The sequence below is a fragment of the Gambusia affinis genome, linkage group LG03, assembly GCF_019740435.1.
Source record: "Gambusia affinis linkage group LG03, SWU_Gaff_1.0, whole genome shotgun sequence".
NCBI classification, from domain to species: Eukaryota; Metazoa; Chordata; class Actinopteri; order Cyprinodontiformes; family Poeciliidae; genus Gambusia; species Gambusia affinis.
In genome coordinates, this window is record NC_057870.1 from 22381308 (window position 1) to 22409032 (window position 27725).

Genomic DNA, 27725 nt, shown 5'->3' on the forward strand with positions numbered 1-27725 from the left:
TTTTGTTCTTATCATTCTTATCATAGAATATGTCTTAATTTCACTTTGTCGTCCGATCTTAACAAACCTCTTGCTTTTTTCTACTTATTTATGTTTTCTTATTTTCATTTGCAACATTCTCTCCAATTTCTTTTCATTTTGTCTCCCTGATGTTGAATAATTTGTGTCCTAAATATTTCACCTCTTCCTTGCACATTTGGAGTTTGTTTTTGCTAACTTTGTGGCCTTCTTCAGCTGAATGTTTCAAATTAAGCTAAAGTATCCTTTTACCACAAATCTTGTAAATTTACCAAAAGTTCCTTTGTTTGACGAATTTCTGTTTACCAAGAGAGTTTCCTCTAGTTTCACTTAATCAGTAATCAATAAATCCTATAGATTAGGGTGACCATATTTTCATTTGGGAAAACCAGGACACCTTGGGGGATAAGAGGCGGGGGATCTTTGCAGCAGGCCTACGTAATCCTACAATAACATGATATCGCTTTGGCATGTTGTTGGCGTACTGACAGCCACGCTATCTATCTTTTGATTAAGAACAGGGCTGCCCGCACTCAGGGATTACGTCACACGCAGCGCCGTGCGCAGGGCCCTAGTGCCCGTAAATTTAATGGTCCAATGAAGGTAATTTAAAAAACAGGACATTTCCTCACTTTCTAAAAAAAAAACCGGGACGCCCGGGACAGGACGTGAAATACGGACATGTCCCAGGAAATACGGACGATTGGTCACCCTACTATAGATTTAATAATATTTCTTTATCTTAACAAAATTTTGGTCATTATTAAAAAGACGGTTTGTGAAAATATCTAGAATCAGCTTATAGTTTGTTGTTATCTGGGTAATTCCTCTTACAGTTAGGGCCTGTTTCTCTAAAGATCTTTGTTTTATCTTTATTCCAATAAAATGCTCCCACTGTAACTCATTTGTAATCTATTCTATTTTTCTACAACCTAGAAGGAATAATTAACATTCCTTTCTAATATTTTAGTTCTCAATTCTATATAATTATTACTCATTTTGTTAAAACATCCTTATGTAATAAATAATAATAATAATAATAATAATAATAATAATAATAATAATAATAATAATAATAATAATAATAATAATAATAATAATAATAATAATAATAATAATAATAAAATATTAAAATAATAACATATCAAATTCTTCCAACAGTAGAATGTAAAAAAAGTTAAGCAACGTTGTTGAAAATAGCTTCATAAATTAAGATATGTTTAGATTTAAGCACTGGCAAAGTAGAGTGTGCGATATTCAGGAATTGCTGGGGTGGTGAAGCACATGATAAGATGTGTTTCCAACAGAGTTCATATTATAAAAATTAAAATGTGTTTGATACTCCTCAATCAAGATAATTAACATACCAAAATAAAATTAGCAATTGAGAAACTAAATGGGATGCCTTCAGCTTAATTTTTAAACAATCCAAAAGCCTTTTCTGACAAGACAAAGATTCACCTGCAGGCCATTCTTCAGCTAAACTGCAAGAAAAATAAGCAACATGCAAAAAGAGCCAAGTTACTCAGTGTATATAGAGAGAAAGATGTTCCGACTCGACCCAACAGCAATATTCTTCACCAGAAATCTACTTTGTTCAACAGTCAGACATTTATTTAGAATATTTACAAGGGGTGGAACATTTAGAAGGCATGGCTGGCATACAATCAGCGCCACCAGGCCCTTAGTCAGACCAACAACACCAGCAGGTAAGACAGAAGAAGAACATGACTGAAATACACAGAGCTGGGGTTCAAACCAGCAACCCACTGGTTACAGGATGAATTCCTACTTCTGAGCCACAGTGGCCCCAAAATATTAATACCCTCCGCTGTATCCCCTGTAACTAAAAATGTACAATCCAATCATAAATATGTTCCAGTAGATCATCTTATTTTAAGTTATCTATTAAGACCAGAAAAAAAACCACCTTCTGATTCAGCCAGAGCTTTCTGTCTGAGATGTTTCTCCAAGCAGAAGACAGGAATAGGATCTGTGGACGCGTCAAATTTGTTGGCAAATAGGTGGTGGTTCTCCAGCAGCCATTGTACATCCCCAGCTCCGTATACACAAATTGACCGTACATGGGTCCCCTGACACTCAGGATACACTGCTGAATCCTGTGATCCCTCATGCCACCTCCATTTCACTAGTCGTGCAATGGCATTAATGTCACTTTGATCGTACTTAGTGTGGGGTCTCGTTGAGCCAGGCACACCAGGGATTCGTTGAATGGTTGCCCACAGGAACTCATCAGGACTGTAGGCGTCTTTGGACCACTCGATAAGAGCTTGTACTCGAGTATCATTCAAAACACTCTGGACATAGCCCCGAGTTACCACAATATAGGCATTTCCTGACTTAATGGGGAAGGGAGGCGGACTCTTCAACTTTCCTGTCGTCTGAAAAAGTAGAGTAAATAAAAATGAATAAAATATTGATAATTAGGTCTCAATACAAGCTACAGAAGCTCTCCAAATGTACCTTTATTGCCCCTTTAACAATCTCGTGAACGTTTGATATCCTCCACTTCTTCTCTACAGGGAAATCTTCGGACTCCAAGCTGTTGCCGCCCTTCAGCGAGCGCAGCATCCTTACCATTTCCAAGTTGGTTTTTAGAGGGAAGTCTTGTCCACACAGGTTGATAAAGTATTTCCACTTTGTACTGTATTCATAGAGGTCAGCCATGCAGTTGAGGTCAGCTTGGACACGAGACCACCCAGCATAGACCACGCTCACAGCCTGTCTGACCATGAAGACATTGGGAAAACAGGAAGCGATGCTGGTAATTGCAGCTTCTACAGAGGGCTGGGATTTTTTGTCCACATGAATACAATAAATGTTCTGAGGTGCGTAGATGGCTCGTAGCAGTCGCTCAAAGTTCTGCACCTAAAATATGACAAAAAACAAAATTAAGTTCCTTTTCTTTCTACAGGAGTGAAACATTGCTCTGTGAGGAAATGCATGTTCAGTTTTCTAGCCGAGTTCTAAACCCTTGAAAGAGAAACGTCACAAAATCTCTCAGTCACTTTTTCCAGATCAAACAAGTGCCTGCTTACATTTTCTTTATTTATTTTTAATAACGTCGCAATCTGTGTCTCCTCTGCATTGTTTTGCCGTTGACTCAAATACTGTTTCATTTCATGTGATGGGGACAAATGATGGGAAAAGGGTTCAGATGAACCTCATTTGTCAGATCAAAAGTACTTTCTTAAAATTACAATCTTTAAGCAGGTATTAAATATAGTATTAAGTAAGCTCACATTTTCAAAATAAAAATGTTTGTCTCTTTTGATCTTATGCAATATTTAAATGTTTTGCTTTTATTAGCAATAAGGAGAAAATCAACAATAACGGAAATGAGAACTTGAAACCATAAACCCATAAGCTCAATCTATGTAAGGTCTACAATATAGATGTATATGTAATATATAATTAAGTGTAATGTTAGAATGCACTTACTTTGTGATGAACAACTATAGAATAAGCCAGAGGAAAGTCTTCTTCTTCTTTGCTAAGGGCAAACGTTATATATTTCCTCTTTGACTGGAATTTCCTGTAACAATGTTGAATGTCATTATGTGTCACTGAAATTATTGATTTACTAGAAGAAATAAAAATCTTTGCAGCAGTATCCAAAGCCCTTAAACGTTTCACATGTTGTTGCAATGCAACCACAAACTAGAATATTGAGGTTTTATGTGACAGAGCAATTACAAAGTGCATGCATAACTGTGAAGTAGAAGGAAAATGTTTCCTCATTTGTTTTTTCAGAAATGATACTTATGCATAGATGGCTCGTAGGAGTGGCTCGGTTACTCAGCAACCAATGAATAAAATCTAATGCAATCTATTGTCTTCAGAAGTTATTTTACTGGCAAACGGAGTTTGTCAGTGTGTCATTTCTTGTTCAGTACAAATGTATCCATCCTTTAATGGTCTTAGGGGATTTGAATACAAGTGTATTCATAATCTTGTTCTCCTTAATGTTTTTCTGTCATAAAATTGCAACAAAATGTGAAAACGTTCTAGTGTTATGAATAGTTCTGCGAGGCTCCGTAGTTTAAAGCAACACACCTGCAGTCTTTGGTCTCATTAATGTAATTCTCATCAGGGATTTGAATATTTTTCTGGAACTCTTTAGTGATGGTTAATAGTTTGGCTTCCAGCAGCTCCTCTTTGTCTCCCTCCTGGATTGCTGAGCAGTTGCACACTCTCTCTGGGCCAAAGTCATAATCCCTGTACTCCAACCAGATATTACTGTGGATTAGGTCAGTAGACAGGGGTGACTGTGTCTGAAGAACCAGGAACAGCATCCACAGTGATCCCAGTGCAAAGGTGAGCTTCAACGACAGCTGGCGCCAGCTTTGTTTGCAGAATCGCATGGTTTCAGGATAGTGAGATCTATAAAGAAGCCAGCAGTCATTTGCACAAGATTTCATAGTTCCTTCCAGTCAGAGATTAATTTGTATGTATTTGAATGTATCATCTTTTGGAGAATGTTGAGTAAAACCTTTGTCCTTTACCAAGAATGAGGGGGATTTTCCTAAGTGTTTGAAACTGTTGCAGATTTGAATATAGATTTGTGAATCCCTGTTGCAGTTAATAAAAGTCATTGTTTAGACTTGTGCACAATGTTGACATAATATGCTAAAATGTAGACATTTCCTTTATTTGAGTGCTGCATTTTAGAGAGACCAAAAAAGGAGAAAGAGAGAATGAGAGTGAGGTGTGGTTTCACAAGGAGAGCAGTTTACACAGTCATAAGTGCTCTCAAGTTATTGAAGCACAATTAAGAACATTTTCAGAAAAAAAGCCAAATAACTGCATTGATAGCCCTGGTGTAATGTACACAGTTTATTCACTGTTCTCTCTGATTGCCTCATTTTTAAACAATACGATATTGATAAAAGTTTCACAAATCACAAACTTGGTTTTAAATATTCTGCTACTAGAGCAGAATAATCCAGTCCAGGTTCGAAGAGTCTACCTGTCAATTGAAAAGACTCCAGACTCTTTAATCGAGTCTAGAGTCGATTAAAGATGCGGAAGTTAGTGAAAAATTAGGTGGAATCGCGCTTTTGCCAATCGGAAGCTAGAATTGGAAACCAACTTCAGCTTCGTCTCCGCTGCAAAGCAGAGATCAGCTGTCCTCCTCGCCACAATGGCAGCATTCCTCACACCATTGATTTTCTTGAAGTCTAAGAAAAATCACAGTCAGGCTATAGCTAAAACAATAGCTGAGCTCTCTCTTCTTTGTCTCAGAAAAACAACTTGCGTTAGATCGCGTAATAAGGAAGCACAGCACATGGCGCCAGGAGGCGGCACCCTGCGACAGAGCCGAGACGGGCGGGTGGAAACGCGGTCATTTCGAAATAGAGCCGAGCCGAGTCGAGCTGCTGATGTAGAGCCGGTGGAAAAGGGGCAAAACTTATTCCATAAATTACAATATGACTGAAAAGTTTTTTGTTTTTTATTTTTTTTAAGTATTTCCATCATCAACTGAAAGACATATGTCAAAAAACAACACATGCATAATTGTGAGGGTGTCCACCTCCAGTCTGTCCCCCCTTCTCCCGTATCCCTCTTGCAACGTAAGGTTGGGCCCTTGGATGATGCACAGAAAATTTTGGTGCTAATTGTCCCTGTCAGGCCAAACTTGGTGGGCACTTGTCCACACAGTCCTTTAGAAAGTTACGCCCGTGATGGTTATGACTATCATCTTCAGGGTTGGGTAGGAGTCGCCTGCATTTGTTATTTTCGTAATTATGTAATTAATTCGTATTATTTTTATTTTCTTATTATTATTAACGAACCAGAGTCACGTCGATGTGACACACTTCCATCTCACTCACGGTGTAACACAAGATACAAAAAGATGCCACCAAGCACACGGGAAAATAGTTCCCACTCGCGTCTTTTTCTTCTTGCAGCCCCAAAACTCTAGTTTATACGTATAGGATTAGGGCCACCGAAAAAAAGACTTTAAAGTCAGAATTGTGTTGCAAGTTGTGTTGCACCAACTTGCAACACAAAGTTGCACGTATTTCGAGGGAAAAGCATATTCAGCTACATTAAATAACACACTTCACCCGTGTCCCTTTTGAAAAACCTGCACTTCCCGTACATCTTCACAGATTATGCTGCGAATGTAAAAAACAAACAAATAGGCTACTTGAGTGAAGCCTACGCATGCGATGAGTGACCGTAAAAATCGCTTATAAATGAATTTATAAAGCCATGTGTGACGTAATATTGTAAAATGCTGTGAAAACATTTAAGCCATCGCGCATTATTTAATGTCTGAGCAGGGATATAAAAAAAATTTCCTAAATTTAGCACTCACCGACATTAAAAGTAGAGAAGATCTCCAAAGCAAATATTTTAGACTTAGAAATGTTTGAATACTTAAAAACTGATTATGTTCATTATTATTATTATTATTATTATTATTATTATTATTATTATTATTATTATTATTATTATTATTATTATTATTATTATTATTATTATTATTATTAATGTGTTTCTTACCTGTCATCCGACCTGAGACTCTTCTCACCATAACTCGGCTGTCTTTTCTGTGTGAAGATTAGGTAAAGAGTGCCGCTATAAGAAATTCCTGTTCCACATCTAAAGTGCGTTATAGACGAGCTCGGGCATAAAACAAGGAAGAGAAACTGTCTGAGAGTTGTTCCTTGCCCTTGAGGCGTTTTTTCAAAGTGATGCGTCTCGCCTTTTAAGTTGGCTCAGCAATTTACTTGAAACACATGACGAAAACAAAACAAAAACTGAGAGATAAAAAGCTTCCAGAATTGTGCATAATTTAGAATATCCAACTTGAAACGAACCTCACCACGGTAATTTAAGAGATTACACCCCTCCTTCAACCTCCCCCCCCACCCCCCACCCCGCACGTCAAACGTGTATAGAAATGTGTTAAAACCGTACTACAATCACTCTGCCATCTCTTAGGGTTTTCATGGATAAGAAACATGATAACACTGAGAATATTTTTAGAAGTTGCCTCGTAAGGCATATTTAAAGCCGTTTTCTCATTGTGCACTATCGATCACTATTCTGCCAGCTCGTGATCGCCCCCTCGCGGAAGCACGCAGTGCAAGTGGATGTTTTTTTGTTTTGTTTTGTTTATTATATTTATTTATTTATTATCTTCAACACACGAATATGACAGGTACAAATGCGCATGGTAATATTTCTGGATGAAATCTTGTCATATTACTAAATGAAGCGTCTCGTTTGCGTAGTAAATTTGGTGTTTTCTTTCATGAAATATAAGGTTTATGGACCTCGATATAATTTTCTTTTATTTATTTATATTATATGTATTATTTACAAAACCTTCCAAAACGCACTGACTCACATGAATATTTTAAAAATTGACTGCTATCTGTTTTCTGTCTCTGAATGTTTCTGGAAATTAGGTTAAAATTAGTTTAGAAGCTTGCTGGTCCCACTACACTTCTGATTCAGTCAGAATCTCCGGGGAATATGAGATTGTGGGAATTGTAGGGGAGGGGCACTAAGTTAAATGGAGCAGATCAAATTCAAATTTATTCCAAATCTTGACTGATATGGAGTCATTTTAGTAGGCAGGGGCATTTGATTGAAAGCGAAAGTTGAGTAACTACCGAATATACATTTGACTATTTATAGTAGGCTACTTATACATTGTACTAAATGACACACAGCCAACAAATGATCCCATATTATCCAAACTATTCACTTTAAATGTGCCCTCCATCCATCCATTTTTTTACACCCTTGTCCTTAATGGGGTCGGGAGGTGCTGGTGCCTATCTACGTTCCGGTCGAGAGGGGGAACATAGTTGGACAGGTCTGGACAGGTCGCCAGTCTGTCGCAGGGCAACACAGAGACAAACAGGACAAACAACCATGCACACACACACTCACCTAGAAAGAATTTAGAAAGACCAATGAACCTGACAGAAAAGGAATTACAACAAACTTAGAATCCAGAAAAAATTCTCCCACAACAGGAACATTTAGAAACTGTGGAGTACTCGTTACTTTTACAAATTTAGAGCATGCTTAGAAAGTCCAGAGAATACTTATATTTTCAGCATTTAGCAACCCAGAAGTCCAGAGGATACTTACCTACTTACACTTATTTAGCAACCACATTACAAGAATTAGAACTTAGAATCCAGAAAAACTACCTTAGCAATTCCACTTTAGACTCCTATTCTCCCAACCTGGAAAAGGAATTAGACCAGAGCATACTTATTTATTCTTATCTACCAACCCTGAATAGGAGTAGCCTATCTAGTTTATTTACTTTGGATCAACATTATTACCGGTAGATTCCTTTTCTTTTTTTGCTCTTTCTTTTGGTTTGTTATTTTGTTTCCATTTCCTTTTAATGCCTGTAAAGCACTTTGTATTGCCTTGTTGCTGAAAATGTGCAATATAAATAAAATTACTTTTACTAAGACTTTACTAGGAAGAATCCAGCTCCTCATCTCAAAATAACCAAATTCTAAAAGAAAACAAATCTAATTTTATTTATTAAATTGTACATTTTCAGTATGTCATATACAATCTAATGTTTTTGGAGGAGATTGTGATTGTGATATGTCTGTTTGAGAATAGTGGCAGACTGATAAAAGATGAGACGGGAGGAAAATATTCTGATAAACTGAATGAATGAGGAAAATGGGAAAACTGACAAAGATGAAGAGAAAGATTAAATTTAAACATATTATTATTTATTATCTTATATATTGCCCTTTAAGTGTTTCTCTTTACTATCACTTGTGGTATTTTTTAGTTTTCACACGATCTTTTCTGCTCTTATTCTATCCAGACCTCTATGATCATGTGGCTGATGGCTCTTTAGACCAAGGAGGGTTTGCAGATCCACAGATGAGCTCATGTTGGTGACTTCCTGACCAGAGTTCACTCATCTCAAACGCACACAGTGTCCTTACATATCAGCTACATTACTTTACACACACACACACCTCATTTATTTATGGACACTTATGTGTCCATTCATGCACAACATTAACAAGTGGAAAAAGTTGTTGGTATTGTTGGGACGCTTATCCAGGGTTGCACATATAGTCATGCACACACAGGTGTTTTTCACACATAGCATGTTTCATTTACACACAGAGGGCTTTTTGGAGGAATGAAACTTGACGTTGCATGTTTCACTCAAACAAGGAGCTTTCTGTAGAAGTGAAACTTTAGCTGATGCCATGATATCAAGTTACTTCTCAGCAGACATTCCTTAGCTGACGTAGTTCATCGGACGACCAATAAGGCGTGTCTTAGATATAAAGAATGGATCATCCGTTTTTCATCAGCTGCTGTTTAATCCCGGTGTATTCACCAAACTATGAGGTTTACAGTTAAGAGAAAGCCAGTGGATGTTTGTGATCATGTTTCCTCTGAAGCAAAATCTAAAGAACAAAAACATCCCAAAAAGTCAAATGTGTTGTATGTAATAGTTTCCATTAAGATTTCAATTCTTATAAAACTTATTAAAAAAGTGACAATCCGGATTGACGATCTACGATGTTGGGAAACATTTTCCCCATTCAGGAAAATCCTGTAGTCTAATCCAGCAGTTCAAAAGGCATGAAGTAAACTAAAATGTCTTTAATTGGGCATTTTTTATGTTTTATTTATCTAGAAAGAACAGAAAAATGATAAACAAAATGTGAAGAAATGTTCAAAGATATGTTCAACAGTGACACTAAATGGATCAAAACAGTAGTATTCAGAACTAAAATTTGTTCAGTCACTTAGTGAAATAAGTTACTTTTAATTTTACTTGTGGCATTCTAGACATAGGCTGCACAGTGGCACAGGACCAGCAAGAAGGTCCTGGGTTCGATTCCCGGCCCGGAGTCTTTCTGCATAGAGTTTGCATGTTCTCCCTGTGCATGCGTGGGTTCTCTCCAGGTTCTCCGGCTTCCTCCCACAGTCCAAAAACATTACTGTCAGGTTAATTGGGCTCTCTAAATTCTCCCTAGGTGTGAGTGTGTGTGTGAATGGTTGTTTGTCCTGTCTGTCTCTGTGTTGCCCTGCGACAGACTGGCAACCTGTCCAGGGTGAACCCCACCTCTCTCCTGGAACGTAGCTGGAGATAGACACCAACAACCCTCCCAACCCCACTAGGGACAAGGGTGTTAGAAAAGGATGGTTGGATGGCATTCTATACATAACTTGCAAAATTCAATGATGAATGTTTCCCCAATTTAGTCAAACTACTAGGCATCAACAACAGATTTCTGAGGGAAAACAGTAAGTTCATGGCCTGCTTTGAAGAATGTAGGATGTAAAAAAAATAATAAATTAATTAAGCGACGTTGTTGAAAATAGCTTCATAAATTAATATATGTTTAGATTTAAGCACTGGCAAAGTAGAGTGTGCGATATTCAGGAATTGCTGGGCTGGTGAAGCACATGATAAGATGTGTTTCCAACAGAGTTCATATTATAAAAATTAAAATGTGTTTGATACTCCTCAATCAAGATAATTAACATACCAAAATAAAATTAGCAACTGAGAAACTAAATGGGATGCCTTCAGCTTAATTTTTAAACAATCCAAAAGCCTTTTCTGACAAGACAAAGATTCACCTGCAGGCCATTCTTCAGCTAAACTGCAAGAAAAATAAGCAACATGCAAAAAGAGCCAAGTTACTCAGTGTATATAGAGTGAAAGATGTTCCGACTCGACCCAACAGCATTATTCTTCACCAGAAATCTACTTTGTTCAACAGTTAGACATTTATTTAGAATATTTACAAGGGGTGGAACATGTAGAAGGCATGGCTGGCATACAATCAGCGCCACCAGGCCCTTAGTCAGACCAACAACACCAGCAGGTAAGACAGAAGAAGAACATGACTGAAATACACAGAGCTGGGGTTCAAACCAGCAACCCACTGGTTACAGGATGAATTCCTACCTCTGAGCCACAGTGGCCCCAAAATATTAATACCCTCCCCTGTATCCCCTGTAACTAAAAATGTACAATCCAATCATAAATATGTTCCAGTAGATCATCTTATTTTAAGTCATCTATTAAGACCAGGAAAAATAATCACCTTCTGATTCAGCCAGAGCTTTCTGTCTGAGATGTTTCTCCAAGCAGAAGACAGGAATAGGATCTGTGGACGCGTCAAATTTGTTAGCAAATAGGTGGTGGTTCTCCAGCAGCCATTGTACATCCCCAGCTCCGTATACACAAATTGACCGTACATGGGTCCCCTGACACTCAGGATACACTGCTGAATCCTGTGATCCCTCATGCCACCACCATTTCACTAGTCGTGCAATGGCATTAATGTCACTTTGATCATACTTAGTGTGGGGTCTCGTTGAGCCAGGCACACCAGGGATTCGTTGAATGGTTGCCCACAGGAACTCATCAGGACTGAAGGCGTCTTTGGACCACTCGATAAGAGCTTGTACTCGAGTATCATTCAAAACACTCTGGACATAGCCCCGAGTTACCACAATATAGGCATTTCCTGACTTAATGGGGAAGGGAGGCGGACTCTTCAACTTTCCTGTCGTCTGAAAAAGTAGAGTAAATAAAAATGAATAAAATATTGATAATTAGGTCTCAATACAAGCTACAGAAGCTCTCCAAATGTACCTTCATTGCCCCTTTAACAATCTCGTGAACGTTTGATATCCTCCACTTCTTCTCTACAGGGAAATCTTCGGACTCCAAGCTGTTGCCGCCCTTCAGCGAGCGCAGCATCCTTACCATTTCCAAGTTGGTTTTTAGAGGGAAGTCTTGTCCACACAGGTTGATGAAGTATTTCCACTCTGTACTGTATTCATAGAGGTCAGCCATGCAGTTGAGGTCAGCTTGGACACGAGACCACCCAGCATAGACCACGCTCACAGCCTGTTTGACCATGAAGACATTGGGGAAACAGGAAGCGATGCTGGTAATTGCAGCTTCTACAGAGGGCTGGGATTTTTTGTCCACATGAATACAATAAATGTTCTGAGGTGCGTAGATGGCTCGTAGCAGTCGCTCAAAGTTCTGCACCTAAAATATGACAAAAGACAAAATTAAGTTCCTTTTCTTTCTACAGGAGTGAAACATTGCTCTGTGAGGAAATGCATGTTCAGTTTTCTAGCCGAGTTCTAAAACCTTGAAAGAGAAACGTCACAAAATCTCTCAGTCACTTTTTCCAGATCAAACAAGTGCCTGCTTACATTTTCTTTATTTATTTTTAATAACGTCGCAATCTGTGTCTCCTCTGCATTGTTGTGCCGTTGATTCAAATACTGTTTCATTTCATGTGATGGGGACAAATGATGGGAAAAGGGTTCGGATGAACCTCATTTGTCAGATCAAAAGTACTTTCTTAAAATTACAATCTTTAAGCAGGTATTAAATATAGTATTAAGTAAGCTCACATTTTCAAAATAAAAATGTTTGTTTCTTTTGACCTGATGCAATATTTAAATGTTTTGCTTTTATTAGCAATAAGGAGAAAATCAACAATAAGGGAAATGAGAACTTGAAACCATAAACCCATAAGCTCAATCTATGTAAGGTCTACAATATAGATGTATATGTAATATATAATTAAGGGTAATGTTAGAATGCACTTACTTTGTGATGAACAACTATAGAATAAGCCAGAGGAAAGTCTTCTTCTTCTTTGCTAAGGGCAAACGTTATATATTTCCTCTTTGACTGGAATTTCCTGTAACAATGTTGAATGTCATTATGTGTCACTGAAATTATTGATTTACTAGAAGAAATAAAAATCTTTGCAGCAGTATCCAAAGCCCTTAAACGTTTCACATGTTGTTGCAATGCAACCACAAACTAGAATATTGAGGTTTTATGTGACAGAGCAATTACAAAGTGCTGCATAACTGTGAAGTAGAAGGAAAATGTTTCCTCATTTGTTTTTTCAGAAATGACACTTATGCATAGATGGCTCGTAGGAGTGGCTCGGTTACTCAGCAACCAATGAATAAAATCCAATACAATCTATTGTCTTCAGAAGTTATTTTACTGGCAAACGGAGTTTGTCAGTGTGTCATTTCTTGTTCAGTACAAATGTATCCATCCATTAATGGTCTTAGGGGATTTGAATACAAGTGTATTCATAATCTTGTTCTCCTTAATGTTTTTCTGTCACAAAATTGCAACAAAATGTGAAAACGTTCTAGTGTTATGAATAGTTCTGCGAGGCTCCGTAGTTTAAAGCAACACACCTGCAGTCTTTGGTCTCATTAATGTAATACTCATCAGGGATTTGAATATTTTTCTGGAACTCTTTAGTGATGGTTAATAGTTTGGCTTCCAGCAGCTCCTCTTTGTCTCCCTCCTGGATTGCTGAGCAGTTGCACACTCTCTCTGGGCCAAAGTCATAATCCCTGTACTCCAACCAGTTATTACTGTGGATTAGGTCAGTAGACAGGGGTGACTGTGTCTGAAGAACCAGGAACAGCATCCACAGTGATCCCAGTGCAAAGGTGAGCTTCAACGACAGCTGGCGCCAGCTTTGTTTGCAGAATCGCATGGTTTCAGGATAGTGAGATCTATAAAGAAGCCAGCAGTCATTTGCACAAGATTTTTTAGTTCCTTCCAGTCAGAGATTAATTTGTATGTATTTGAATGTATCATCTTTTGGAGAATGTTGAGTAAAACCTTTGTCCTTTACCAAGAATGAGGGGGATTTTCCTAAGTGTTTGAAACTGTTGCAGATTTGAATATAGATTTGTGAATCCCTGTTGCAGTTAATAAAAGTCATTGTTTAGACTTGTGCGTAATGTTGACATAATATGCTAAAATGTAGACATTTCCTTTATTTGAGTGCTGCATTTTAGAGAGACCAAAAAAGGAGAAAGAGAGAATGAGAGTGAGGTGTGGTTTCACAAGGAGAGCAGTTTACACAGTCATAAGTGCTCTCAAGTTATTGAAGCACAATTAAGAACATTTTCAGAAAAAAAAGCAAAATAACTGCATTGATAGCCCTGGTGTAATGTACACAGTTTATTCACTGTTCTCTCTGATTACCTCATTTTTAAACAATACAATATTGATAAAAGTTTCACAAATCACAAACTTGGTTTTAAATATTCTGCTACTAGAGCAGAATAATCCAGTCCAGGTTCGAAGAGTCTACCTGTCGATTGAAAAGACTCCAGACTCTTTAATCGAGTCTAGAGTCGATTAAAGATGCGGAAGTTAGTGAAAAATTAGGTGGAATCGCGCTTTTGCCATTTCCCGAATCGGAAACTAGAATTGGAAACCAACTTCAGCTTCGTCTCCGCTGCAAAGCATAGATCAGCTGTCCTCCTCGCCACAATGGCAGCATTCCTCACACCATTGATTTTCTTGAAGTCTCAGAAAAATCACAGTCAGGCTATAGCTAAAACAATAGCTGAGCTCTCTCTTCTTCTTTGTCTCAGAAAAACAACTTGCGTTAGATCGCGTAATAAGGGAGCACAGCACATGGCGCCAGGAGGCGGCACCCTGCGACAGAGCGGAGACGGGCCGGTGGAAACGCGGTCATTTCGAAATAGAGCCGAGGCGAGCCGGGCTGCTGATGTAGAGCCGGTGGAAAAGGGGCAAAACTTATTCCATAAATTACAATACGACTAAAAAGGTTTTTTTTTTTAAGTATTTCCATCATCAACTGAAAAATATATGTCAAAAAAAGACCTTCCAATTGCATAACTGTGAGGGTGTCCACCTCCAGTCTGTCCCCCCTACTCCCGTATCCCACTTGCAACGTAAGGTTGGACCCTTGGACAGGGGTGCAACTACATATATATGAGGTGGATGCGAACATCTTACCGGCGCCCGCCCTAGACATAAACCTGTACAACTGCCTGTGGGCTGCAGGTCTGAGGCTCTTAGTTAGCATGTTTTCTATCATTCTTATAGCTTGATAGGAAGCCTTATCCAAACTGGCAACCCACATTAATAAAATGGTGAAATAATGTTGACCACAAAACACTATTTATAAAAGATATCAATATTTTTCCTACACAATTCTAACAAACGTTATTAATGTTCTCTTCACAATATTTATTTACTATTAATCTATTTGTATGATTTGCTCTTTAAATTGTCATCTATATTTTTGGTCTCAGGAAACGACTGAGGGATGAAGAGACTGATGTCTGGTTCTTTAGGTTCTGACGGGTCTGCGTTTCCTCTCCTGACCCATTCTATATGATATCAAACCCACTGGGTGGCACTGAATGTCACCGACACATTTATTTCAATGCGCCTATTAAACGTCACTGTGATTTTTTTTTTAGCCCGTGTCTTCCCACTACATCTGTATTTTTGCCAGAGGTTTTATTTTTAAGGACGTTGTAGTATCGGGTGGACATTTTAAAAAGACACTGGTTGATAGCAGCTCACTGAGGCTGCTAGTGCCCGTCTCTAGGTAACCATGACAACAGCGTCAGTTCGTTGGGTCCTATTTAGGTCCCGCAACAACAATTTAGCTGACCTTAATATTTCCCGTGTTTTGTTTTGGTCATTATTATTGCACTTATTGTTGAGATGTGTGCGATAGGTGTGTCTATCAGATATTTATAGCAATACGGAATAAATCGCGTCCTGTATTGGACAACAACCACCACCACCTGTCATTTTAGGCTAGCTTAAGCTAACCTGAATATTTACAACTCTCTTGCTGATACACTGACATTACTTACCTACTGTCATTCAACCACTTTGAAAAGCTTTTCTTCGTCTCTCCTACATCTTTATCCTTCCCCCTCTTCCGTTTTCTGTTTTGTGCCCCGGAGTTTTTTCTGCGCCCCATCTTTAGCTCCCTGTTGTCGAGGCATTACGACAAATTTAAAAGAAAAAAAAAACCGCGCCTCAGCGCGTTCTCGAAGGGCCGCTGCCCAAGCTACCTGTATGAGAGGGGAGAGCGGCTGGCAGAAGGGGGGGGGGGGCGCTTAATCAGTGCTGTTCCTCTGTTATTGATCATTTCATACACAAACAGCTGTTAAGTACTTAAAATACTGACTAGAAAAAAATCCCCCTCATCATTTTTTGCGCCCCTCCAGTGCAGCGCCCCTATGCGTTGCATACACTGCATTGCCACCTTTTGCGCCACTGTATGTGCCATCAGAATTTGAATGAAAAATGCCTCTGAAATTTGAATGTTGTACATTAGTGCTTACTTTTTCAGTATTAAGATAAATTCAGAATATACTTTTAACCTAAAAAAAAATTCTGTCATTATTTATACATGAAAAAAAAAGTTCAGTGTCATTTTTTTGTACATGGTTGCAATTTTCATTTATTAAAAAAATTCACATTCCTATTTCAAAGTGATCAAATTTTCAATATACATATTTTTCACAGTTTAAATTTTCAGTGTTAAAAAATTCAGCATAGAAAAATTCAACTTTTCAAAATTCAAATGCAATATTTTCAGTGTCCTCCAATTCAACTTTCTCAAATTCGCTGTCTCAAATCCAGCGTCTAAAAATTCGCTGTAAAAATGGCCAAGGTTACTTCAGGTCACAGACATTAGCAATGGATGTCCGATTCCAACATCCACCTAATCACGTGACACAACCGTCATATTGAAGAAATACCAGCATCACCCAGGCTGGCGACCATGGAGGCGTACGCAAACCCAACGGTGAGTTTAATGCTTTCATATTTCTATAGTATATTTTATTTTGTGCATGAAGTTTGATACATTATCTTAAAGCCTGATTTAAAACACGGGCTGGGCCGTTGTTAATCTTACACCGTGTAGTGCCGGCATATTACTTCTCGCTACCTCCTAGCACCCGCCAGACCCTCCCTGCTGTCCCACGCCTAATTTCAAAAAAGAAATACCACTTGCGCCATTAGTTCTCTTTAAACTGACCACCCATCAGTTTAAAGAGAACTGATGGGTGGCGACTTTCTGGGTTGTTTGTATGTTATCTTAGGTGAGACTGAGACAGGCAGTCTTAGTAAAGTCATAATTTTTCCGTAGATGCCACCGCTAATGTAGTAAGCTAATATGGCTGCCTTGTGTGCTTCAAAGAGGGGCTGTGAACACTTTCCGACATTAATTATAACCACAACCCCATTCTGATCAGCTACCGTATTGTTCAGGTGACTTCATTTATGAATTAATTAAGAAATTTTTTGTCATTACAACATCATCCAAAATAGTGCTTCTATTATCTGACAAATGTTGATATACAATATTAATTTACATTATTTTTACTCGTTCTGTTACTTAGCAACACTATAAACAAACCCCATTGCTTTTTCAGTTGATTTTAACTCATTTTCAAGAAAATATATGCTTGTAAGTACATCTGTTAACTTATTTTAGATTAAATATAATTTAATTTAGATTACTGTGATTTCACAGTGCTGACCTACTGATTTCAAAATACTGTTTTTTTCTCTTTTCAAGAAACCTTTGCTGGATCATATTTTTGATAGACTCTGTGATTGTTTGGAGCAGGAAGAAGCAGTTTCATATCTGGGAAGAGTGTGCACAATCAAAGGTTTGTACAAATGACAAATTTCAATATGTGATGCTTTTGAATGTCTATAATAACATTAGCTTTGTGTGGTCTTCAATATGATGAGATTTGAAGGGCAGTTTTTAATCGTTTATTACTCCATAATTGAAGGATTGAGCGACTGTACAGAGATCTGTGGACGGCTGTAACGTGCATCTATTATGGCGTGCTACACTACCTTAAAGAAGAGGGCTACCTGGACATTTCAAATGAAGCACATCTCTTCTGTTGCCATTATGTATTCCTGCCATGTCTGCAGGATGATCTGGATACTTTGCGCAGTGGCTGGGACAATCACCTACTTCGAACTGAAGCAACATGACTCCTAACCAGCTCTGGGTTCTTGGTCGTACATATCATCCAATTCCTGAACCCCATGGTGCCTTGACAGAGGTACATTTTAATTGGACAATTTAATGTGTAGCATGTCTACTACCATTCGCCTAATTTGTAAAATAGTAATCTACAATATCTTATTAAGTAATTTTTGAGTTCTCTTGATCCCTTCTTTGTTTTTCAGGGTGTACAGATTCCCGAAATTGAATGGGAGGACAGAGGGCTTCCTATTCACGAGGAGTCAAATGTCACAGTACCAAACTCTAATTTGCAACTGACTGACGAACAAATGGCAGCCTTAAGAAATGCAGTAAACCCAAAAGCCACATCACTGTCTTCTGGATGTGACATTTATATTGCTGCAGTTCAGTTTTGCAAGCAGTTTTTTACTATGTGAAAGTTTTCTAGTTTACGGAAGCCTATTGCTATCACGCAGGGAAAAAAATTCGAGAGCTATCACATTGAGAGCTCTCGACGTGATAGCTATCTTGTTAAAACGTGATACGTATGATAATTTTATGTCCAGGAAGTGGCAGTATTATGCTAGACTAGTACAGTGATTAACTGGAATTGGTCAAGTTTTCCTTCATATTTAGCCTGAAACATTGAGAGATACAGATGCTGCTGTGCACTGTGGTTGAAACCATTAATAGCAAGCACACTCTGAGCAGGATCCTTACCAGATCGGGACTGCACAGAAGGAAACGTCAGTCCGATCCTCTAGCTGTGGCGGCGATCCTAACTGACTCTGGATCGAAGCTGAAGTTGGCCTCCGATTGTAGCTTCTGATTCGGGAAATGGCTAAAGGGCGATTATAACGGCGGCTCAGATGTATTTGCTGAACATTTTATGTTCAGATTTTTATTGTACAATAACAATAGCTGAATAATGGCAAACGGCTGTTTGTAATCAAGCAACCAAAATCACCAGAAGGCAATCATGTTTTAACAAGATAACTATCACATTTTAATAAGATACATATGACATTATAACGTGATAGCGCTCAATTTTTTTTCCTGTGACAGCAATACGCTTCCGTACCAGTTTAAAAATTAACCATTTATGAAATGTAAAGCAAAATGCTGATCATGTTACCACAGAGGTAAATTTTAGTGCTTTTATGGTAGACATGTTAGAGAACAAAAATGTTCTAAATTTATAATTTGTTTGTTTTTTTTTCTTTACTCAAAAGGAACCCATTAGGTACATTTGTACATTGTTATAGCGCTTTACATTACTTGAATTATAAGAATCAGAAAAAGTTTTGTCTTATGTAATGTATTTTCTAATACTTCAAGCATATATGAACTCATCTAAGTACATTCAATAAAATTTTGCATAAAAAACAATTTCAGTTTCATATTTAAAACTGCCTGTACAAACAGTACTGACTCAGAGAAATGAAATATCTACTCTGAACATTGTGTTATTCTAGTTCCTCTAGTTTTGAATTTGACAAAACTAGAGAAATTAGAGGAACAGCAATGTTGTCGCTCTAATGAGTAATACATATGATCACATTTAAACATAAGTATCGAACTTGTGATCTGACAAAATCAGAAAATTGAATTGATTCTACATTTCAACAAAACTGTTTTGTTTTAACAAAGCTGATTCACAAACAAAGAACTGCTACAGCTTAAATGTAGATTTTTTATTTTTTTTTTAACAGGTTGATCACTCAAAGCAAGCCAAAGCCAGATTGCGAAGAGGAAATGCATGCTAAAAAATCCCCACTGAAAGACTTGTAATTCCAGTAGTGACAAGGAATTCTTAGTGTTTTGTAGTTTCCACGAACAATCTCCACAGACAGACTTGCTGGCAGATTTTCCCATCCAGTCTAGAATTTCATCATGTCTCCTCTTCCTCCACTCCGTGGTCTTTCAGTTAGTAAATTAAGTAAGTGGCTTGCAGATTCAACAATAGCATCCTGACTACCCTGTAGTCACAAAATATATAAAAGACAAAGTAGCATTTGAAAAAGGATTAGTTAAAAAGAAATTTACACTTTATGAGAATGATCACTTTTACTCAGGAAAGCTCTGTGCTGTAGGGTTCCCACCTTTCAGAAATTAAAATAAGGATCTAGCAGATGGAAAGTGTCATTCTATTTCACTAGAGAAACTAAAACTGCAGTACCATAAGTTTTAAAGAATAAAGAGACAGTATAATTTCTTCAGTTTCCCTCTTAATTTTTTAAAAAATTGCCAGCATTCATCCTCACTGACACTGTTCAGCCTGGCATGTGTGTCTTCCCTCTCCTGTATCTTTGCTAGGACATGGTAGAGTATCAGTTGAGGACGTTTTAAAAAGACGCAGGTTGAGAGCGGCTCACCACGACTGCTAACCCTCTTTTGCCTTATTGTCTCTAGGCAACCGTGACATCATCAATAGTCCAAAGCGTTCTGGGGTCCTTACTAGCTCCCGCCACATTAGCTGAGTTTAACATGTCTTGCGTTTTATTTTTGTAATTATTGTTACACTACATGTTTATATGCGTGTGATGGGCGTTACTGTCGGACATACAGAAGTACCGAACAAATCGCGTCTCGTATACGGGGCGATTCCGTATTTTACGAAAGGGATAGCAATCCTACTGTGCTCTTTTCCCATTAAAATTATAGAAACTATATCAAACACAAATAAATATAAGCTTATCAACGGCCCAAACCCGTGTTTTAAATCAGGCTTTAAGATAATGTATCAAACTTCATGCACAAAATAAAATATACTATAGAAATATGAAAGCATTAAACTCACCGTTGGGTTTGCACTGAAAATTTAAACTGTGAAAAATATGTACACTGTTAGACTTTTTATTGTAATTTTACAGTACCTTACTGGCAACACTGTTGCCAGTAAGTTACTGTAGAATGGTAATTACAGTAACTTACTGGCAACAGTGTTGCCAGTAAGTTGCCAGCAAGGTACTGTAATTACCATTCTACAGTACCTTACTGGCAACAGTGTTGCCAGTAAGGTACTGTAATCACCATTCTACAGTAACTTACTGGCGACTTACTGGCAACAGTGTTGCCAGTAAGTTACTGTAATCACCATTCTACAGTAACTTACTGGCAACTTACTGGCAACAGTGTTGCCTGTAAGTTACTGTAATTGACATTCTACAGTAACTTACTGGCAACAGTGTTGCCAGTAGGTTACTGTAATTACCATTCCACAGTACCTTTACTGTCATGATATTTCACAGTTAATTTTTACTGTGAGTGTGCTTTGCAGTTATAACTGCTTTACTGTAAATGTAGTTTATAGCATAAAACTGTAAATGTATTTTATAGTAAAGCTGGTCTACTGTAAACTTGTTTCACAACATAATGTCAGTTTTACTGTAAATTAAAGTTTACATTTTTTAATACAAGAATATTTTACCATAAACCGAAAAGTTTCACAAAAGAAATTTTAGTCCAAGTACTGTGAATAAAAACAGGTATTTATTTTCAGCAGATTTGTTGAAATAAAATCCATTTATATATTCGCAATGTCATAAAGAACAAAGTCACAATATAATATACAATGTGCTATAAAACAACAAAACCATAGAACACACTACAGGTCATGTCAATATTTTTATGGCACATGTATGTAGCAACATGAACATGTGTGCATCAAGTACCAGCCATAAACTATTAAAGACTGACTTTTAAAAAATATAGAATATACTTCATTTAAAAAACCAGCAGAGGCTGCATTGTCAGAAAGCAGTTAACAGTAGCTTAAATGTGCTCTGTTACACAATACATCACAGTAACAGTGCAAGTGCGATAATGTACTATATGGTAGGCATTTATATCAATAAATATTGTTATATCAGATGCATTTCCTACATTAGAAGAACTTTTATTCCATTTGTCAAACAAAATCAGTGGGATCCATCTTGTGGAAGCTGAACTGTAAAGAATAAGACAGAAAATGTGGGAGGTCATGAGATGGTCAGGAAGTTATCTACATTTTCAAATCGACAGGAAGGCTGACAAATTAAACTGAAGTGACAATGTCCAAATGCATAAAATCATTGGCATAAAGCAGCATTAAGTTGATAATTTGTTTAAAAAAAAAAAATCAATTACACTGAAGTGATAATAGAAGCTGCATAAAGAATGTGCAGGACTGGCTTCACTTCAGGTTTTTGGATTGTTTATGGCAAAAGCAGTCAGTCAGTCTTCACTAATTCAAACGATTGCGTACTGTATTGAGACCCTGCAAATGTCCCCAAGGAGACGATGAAATACAACATGTCATAACAATCTTTTTAGTCATTTTGTTGGTGCTGATGGATTACTGCAAAGGCGTGCCTAATAAACTGAAAACTGCATAGTATAAAAAAAACACCTCAATTAAACGACTACACACTTAAACATTTCTGTGATTTAGTAAGAGATGCAGCGACATCCACTTTTTACCACGGACACAGAAAAGATGCAGGCTACTCTAAAGGGCTATTGTGTAGGAATCACATGCCATTTATAAATAATCATTAAAATCATATTAAAAAGGCTAAAGTAAAGTCAGAACATGCAAGATAGGAGGAAAAGACAATAAAATAATAAACATTTGGTAAAATGCTTACCTAGTTGGAAGTCCTCTATTCAAATTCAGCGAGTCGTTTGAGGAAGGTGTTGATCCGGGAGTTGACACTGACTACTTTCCTCTTGACAAGACTTCCCATCTTGCAGCTTGTACTGACTTTGGCTGTGCATTTGGTATCAACATCTGGATTGATCCTCACAAAGAATCTTTTAACAGAAATAAAATATATTAATTGTATTTTTTAAAATGAAGACATACAATACAGCAATCAGCTATGGTTCTTCATCATCAGTCAAACTGTCATTAAATTTTATTCATAAATGGCTTGGTGTAGAGTACTTACAGTTGTATCATCTCCAGCGTGGTGGATGCTGACTCCTGATACTCCAGATTGAAGTCATAATATGACCCAAAAAAGACAGCAAGGACACTGGCAAAGTCATGTAGTTGCTCAGGTTCGAAAAATACCTTCTTCTCCATACTGACCATCCACCAGGTTGCAGACATCAAGCTATTTCCTAAAATAGACAAACCCTTGTCAAGCTAATGCTAGTGAGTAAAAGTACAGACTACCATAACTATTACATACATTGCTACAAAAAAATTATAGTGATAGAAAATATTCCTCTTACCAAGCATGATTACCCTTGGTGTTGTAGGTAAGGTCATTTCCATCTCAACAGACATCTTGGTGGAAGATACCTTTGAAACATAAAAGGAAAACTCTTAATTATGAATTACTGGTAGTAATTTATATTTAAAGGGCCAGTTCACCCAGATTATAACAGGTTTTTGAGAACCTCACCCCAGAGACTAGACTAGACTTTACCCCTACATCCTGCTACCACTCTGAAACAACGGATGTGAATGACAGTTTGTGAGGCTAAATGAATTTTTTAAAGCATTACATTCCACAAATACAGTATCTGAATGGCTAAGTACAATATGGGTTAACAAAATGTTTGTAATTTGGGTGAATTGATCCCTTTAACAAATTAATTGAACAATTCTGATTTAAGATGTGTGTTTTAAGTTAAGAGTCGATATAAAATTACATCAACCAAGATGAAGATTGAGTCCTCTTTTTCTTCTAAATGTTTTATTTTTCTCTGACGGAAGTAGGACATTGCTCTATTCCACAACGAAACCGATAATTAGCTGTGTGTTGATGTTTCTTCACATGAGTACAAAATTCTCTAAATTCTGAAGTACAAATGCTGCAGAATTTACACCTGTACATAGTTGCACCTGTTAGTACTGACTTAACTTTAAATTTGTAAGAGCATGGTTTAAACAGGTGAACAGTCCTTATATGTAACCAGGGTTGGAAATTAACTTTTTTGTCCACCTGCCACTGTGGCTGAACCAACTCAAAAAATAACAGAAACCACTTGAATGTTTTCCACCTTTGTCCTCATTTACAGACTCTTATACACTATGTTGGAGATGTAATGATACTTTAGCAGGCTAACTAGCTGTAGCAAGCTCAAAGTTATAGATTAGGTTAGCTGCTCCTCTACATTTCCAGATTATTTTGTGGCTTCAAATATGTTTGAAGAGCTGTCTTTTTACCTGTTGTCTTGTCTTTTCAAGAGTTGAAACTATGTTAGCACTCAGCAGGACAAAACTGCACAGCCACTTGGAGGGAAAAAGCTTGGGAGTTAAAAAAAGTCATCTGACAAAAGAAAAAAAGAACAACGTTAGAATTCATCCTTGTTGACCTAGCTAATCTGCACTATTAACATTTGCCAGTTCTTGTTTTAAACAAATGAACAGTTAGATGTATTTTTAAAAAAAAGGGGGGGGGATCAATTATCAGTTAACGTTATATTGTTCGACAAAGGATGTAACAACAATGCTAACAGACACTCATCACTGAGCTTATCTCAACCCAAAGCTAGTCGCTCGAGGAAGATTTAGCGGCAAAAGCCAAGCTAAAACCTTCGGTAAAATTAGCACCTTTAGCTAACGTTAATTCCGAACCCTCTCAAAATATAACACCATCATATTTTTCTATCTTTCACCTCATGCTAAGTTATAGCATTATAGCATGATGCTATAAGTTACGTTAGCTCCATCTAAAATATACATTGGCTTCAAACAGTTTTCTAAGTGTTTTTTATTACCTGTATTGCGAAGGGCTGAAGCAGTGTGAGCCCACAGCGACAGAGCTGCACTTGCACTTGGACGGAAAAAGCTTGAGTTTAAAACAAACGTCATCAGAAAAAGCGTTGGGCGAAGCCACCCTTGATGACGTAGCTAGATAAACTGCATATTAATGTTAGCTAGGATGTGAAAAAAACAAAAATACATGCTCTCTTTCTGCCTTAAAATATGTTAACCACTAAAGGAGTAAAAATACAGAAACAGAGAACCACGATGAAACATCTATGATGACCGTTGGAAATCAAATAGAATTCTTACATGGCCAGCGCAAAGACATTATTAGTACAGTACCACTACTGTAATGTGTAAACAGTAAATTACAACTTCAAAACATACAGTAAGTTACTGTAATGCTATGTACTATACCCATAATGCAATGCAAATTACAGTAACTAATTGTAAAGATGTTTTATGTTAGTTTACTGGGCATTTTGCGGTATTTAGCTGTAAAAAATACAGTAAAGGCTAACAGTGCAAGACATTATAAATACAGTACCACTACTGCAATGTGTAAACAGTAAATTACTGCAACTTCAAAACATACAGTAAGTTACTGTAATACTATGTCCTTTACCCATAATGCAATGCAAATTACAGTAACTAATTGTAAAGATGTTTTATGTTAGTTTTACTGGGCATTTTGCGGTATTTAGCTGTAGAAAATACAGCAAAGGCTAACAGTGTATATTGAAAATTTGATCACTTTGAAATAGGAATGTGAATTTTTTTTAATAAATGAAAATTACAACCATGTACAAAAAAAATGACACTGAACTTTTTTTTTCATGTATAAATAATGACAGAATTTTTTTTTAGGTTAAAAATATATTCTGAATTTATTTTAATACTGAAAAAGTAAGCACTAATATACAGCTTTCAAATTTCAGAGGCATTTTTAATTCAAATTCTGATGGCACATATTTACTTCCATACTACTATGCTTCTCCAACAAGTAAGATCGTTTATTATCTTTGCAGTTCCACTCTCCGACTGCCCTTAAACTCACCACCTCCTCTATCGCTCCGCAGTGAATCAGACGCCGCCGTGAGCCCGTTCCAGAACCCATTTTACATCTCACTGTTTGCAATAAAAATCATTTTACTGATTTCGGTCTCTCCTGTGGTCGTTGTGCATGTGGGTAAAGCACACATGCTGCCCAATGACTTTCAAGAGGCCCTGAAAGTCAGTTTCCCAGCTAATCAAGAGGCAGAGTGAAACCAACTGGACCTACTTAACGTGCCGTTGCTCAGCAGCAACCTGAAATGTTGCATACTAATGTAACATTATGTTACATTAATAATAATGTAACATTATTATTATTATTGTTATGTATGTGATAAAACAATACATTATTCAATGGCACTATTTTGTGTTGTATGTGGAAGAATACCAAATGTGGTATTAGCGCATTGATCTCAGAATGTCTAATAAATGTTTAATAAATGTCTAATAAACTAAGACACGTTCCACTGAGGTTCTGTTGAGTTTATGTAGTTACGTTATGAGAAGAAACATAACAATTGTTATTAATGTGCTTCTTACCTGTCATCCGAACTGAGACTCTTCTCACCATGACTCGACTGTCCTTTCTGTGTGAAGGTTAGATAAAGAGTGCCGCTACAAGAAATTCATGTTCCACAACTAAAGCGCGTTACAGAGGAGCTCAAGCATAGAACAAGGCAGAGAAACTGTCTGACAGTTGTTCCCTCAGCAATTTACTGGAAACACTAACGAAAACAAAACAAAAACTGAGATGACAAAAAGCTTCCAAAATTGTGCATTTTGGAGCTATTTATTCTTTATTTCTTTATCCATTTGAATTTTGTTAGTTAATTCTTAAATTTCTATTTATTTATTTTTTGTATTATTTACAGTTTATTTGCAGGTTAATAATTGTTGATTCTATTTATCTTTTGTGTTGGAGCTATTTATTCTTTATTTCTTTATTCATTTGAATTTTGTTAGTTAATTCTTAAATGTATATTTTTTGTATTATTTACAGTATTTATTTGCAGGTTAATAATTGTTGATTCTATTTAACTTTTGTTTTATTATTTTTCTTATTCATTCTTTGAGTTGGACAGGAAGTCATGTGGGTCAGTCCATTTTTCTATAAGTATAGGGCCTGGTAAAGGACCAGCAGGGCATTTGGGTTTGGGGCCTATGGTTTTTACCAGAGCAAAAGAACAGAGTAAGATTGACAGAATGAGAACAAAGGAAAGTTTGAACTCTGTAATTGTTGCTGAAAAGAAAATTAAACCATCCTGAATAATCAACAAGTTTGGACATCAAATTTCTTTTGCCTGCGTACAGAAACTGGACCCCAGTGCCTCTTAGTGGCTTGAGGAACTTTTATTGGATGTTTGGTTTGACAAACAATCGCCACTATATTTTGTTTTCTTAGGCCCGAGCAGCAAAGCGCTGCAAAGGCCTATTGTAATCGTACTGTTTATTATTACGATTCTGCCCCCCTCTTTGGAGGCCTTTTTGGGGGCTTTATCATATTCAAAAACTCACCAAACTTTGCGGATGCGTCAAGCCTGTTTAAAAATTTTGAATTTTAAGGTCGTCGCAAAAATCGCAGAAAAAATGGCTCAACGGCGCCACCTAGAAATTTCCAAAAGACCCTTTGCTATTTATTCCCTTACTTCATAGAGACATGAAATTTGGTACAGTTGTACAACTCACCAAGACGCTCAGACTTTACAATTAATGTCATAGTGCAAGTGTCACAGAAAGTCGGCCATTTTGGATTGAAGATCCGATTTTGACCCCATTTTTTACGTTTACAGCCTTCGTATTTGACCAAAGTCTTCCTAGGGATTTCAATTGATCGGCTTCAAACTCGGTCAGTCTTATCATAAGACATGGCCGATTCAAAGTTCTCAAAACAGTGAGTTTTTGAGCATGCTGAAGGGGAATTAGCAGGGGTCAAAGTTCACCTACTTGCCACGAACACGAAACAGTTATAGCTCCTACACTAAAACGCTCAGATGTACCAAACTTTCAGTGATTGGTCATCACGGGTTGACCTCAAATCCACTGTGGTCAAATGATGACATCACTAAGGCCACGCCCCCATAGAGCAGGAAGTGTCATATTTTACTGGG

At 37.3% G+C, this 27725-nt stretch overlaps 1 protein-coding gene, 1 long non-coding RNA gene and 1 pseudogene across 2 annotated transcripts; 1 reads left to right on the forward strand and 2 right to left on the reverse strand.

Moving 5' to 3' along the window:
- Positions 1-1609: 1609 nt before the first annotated feature.
- Positions 1610-5010, reverse strand: LOC122828439 (beta-1,3-galactosyl-O-glycosyl-glycoprotein beta-1,6-N-acetylglucosaminyltransferase-like). The gene is given in 5 exon segments (XM_044112000.1): positions 1610-2420; positions 2503-2907; positions 3481-3574; positions 4096-4417; positions 4420-5010. Coding segments are annotated over 5 exon segments (1347 nt in total). The 5' UTR covers positions 4445-5010; the 3' UTR covers positions 1610-1919.
- Positions 5011-10379: 5369 nt separating this feature from the next.
- LOC122828440 lies at positions 10380-13986 on the reverse strand (annotated as a pseudogene).
- A 3535-nt stretch (positions 13987-17521) lies between these two features.
- LOC122828441 lies at positions 17522-18683 on the forward strand. The gene is made up of 3 exons (XR_006370231.1): positions 17522-17547; positions 17677-17958; positions 18086-18683. It is a non-coding gene; the product is annotated as an uncharacterized LOC122828441 (long non-coding RNA).
- Positions 18684-27725: the final 9042 nt, after the last annotated feature.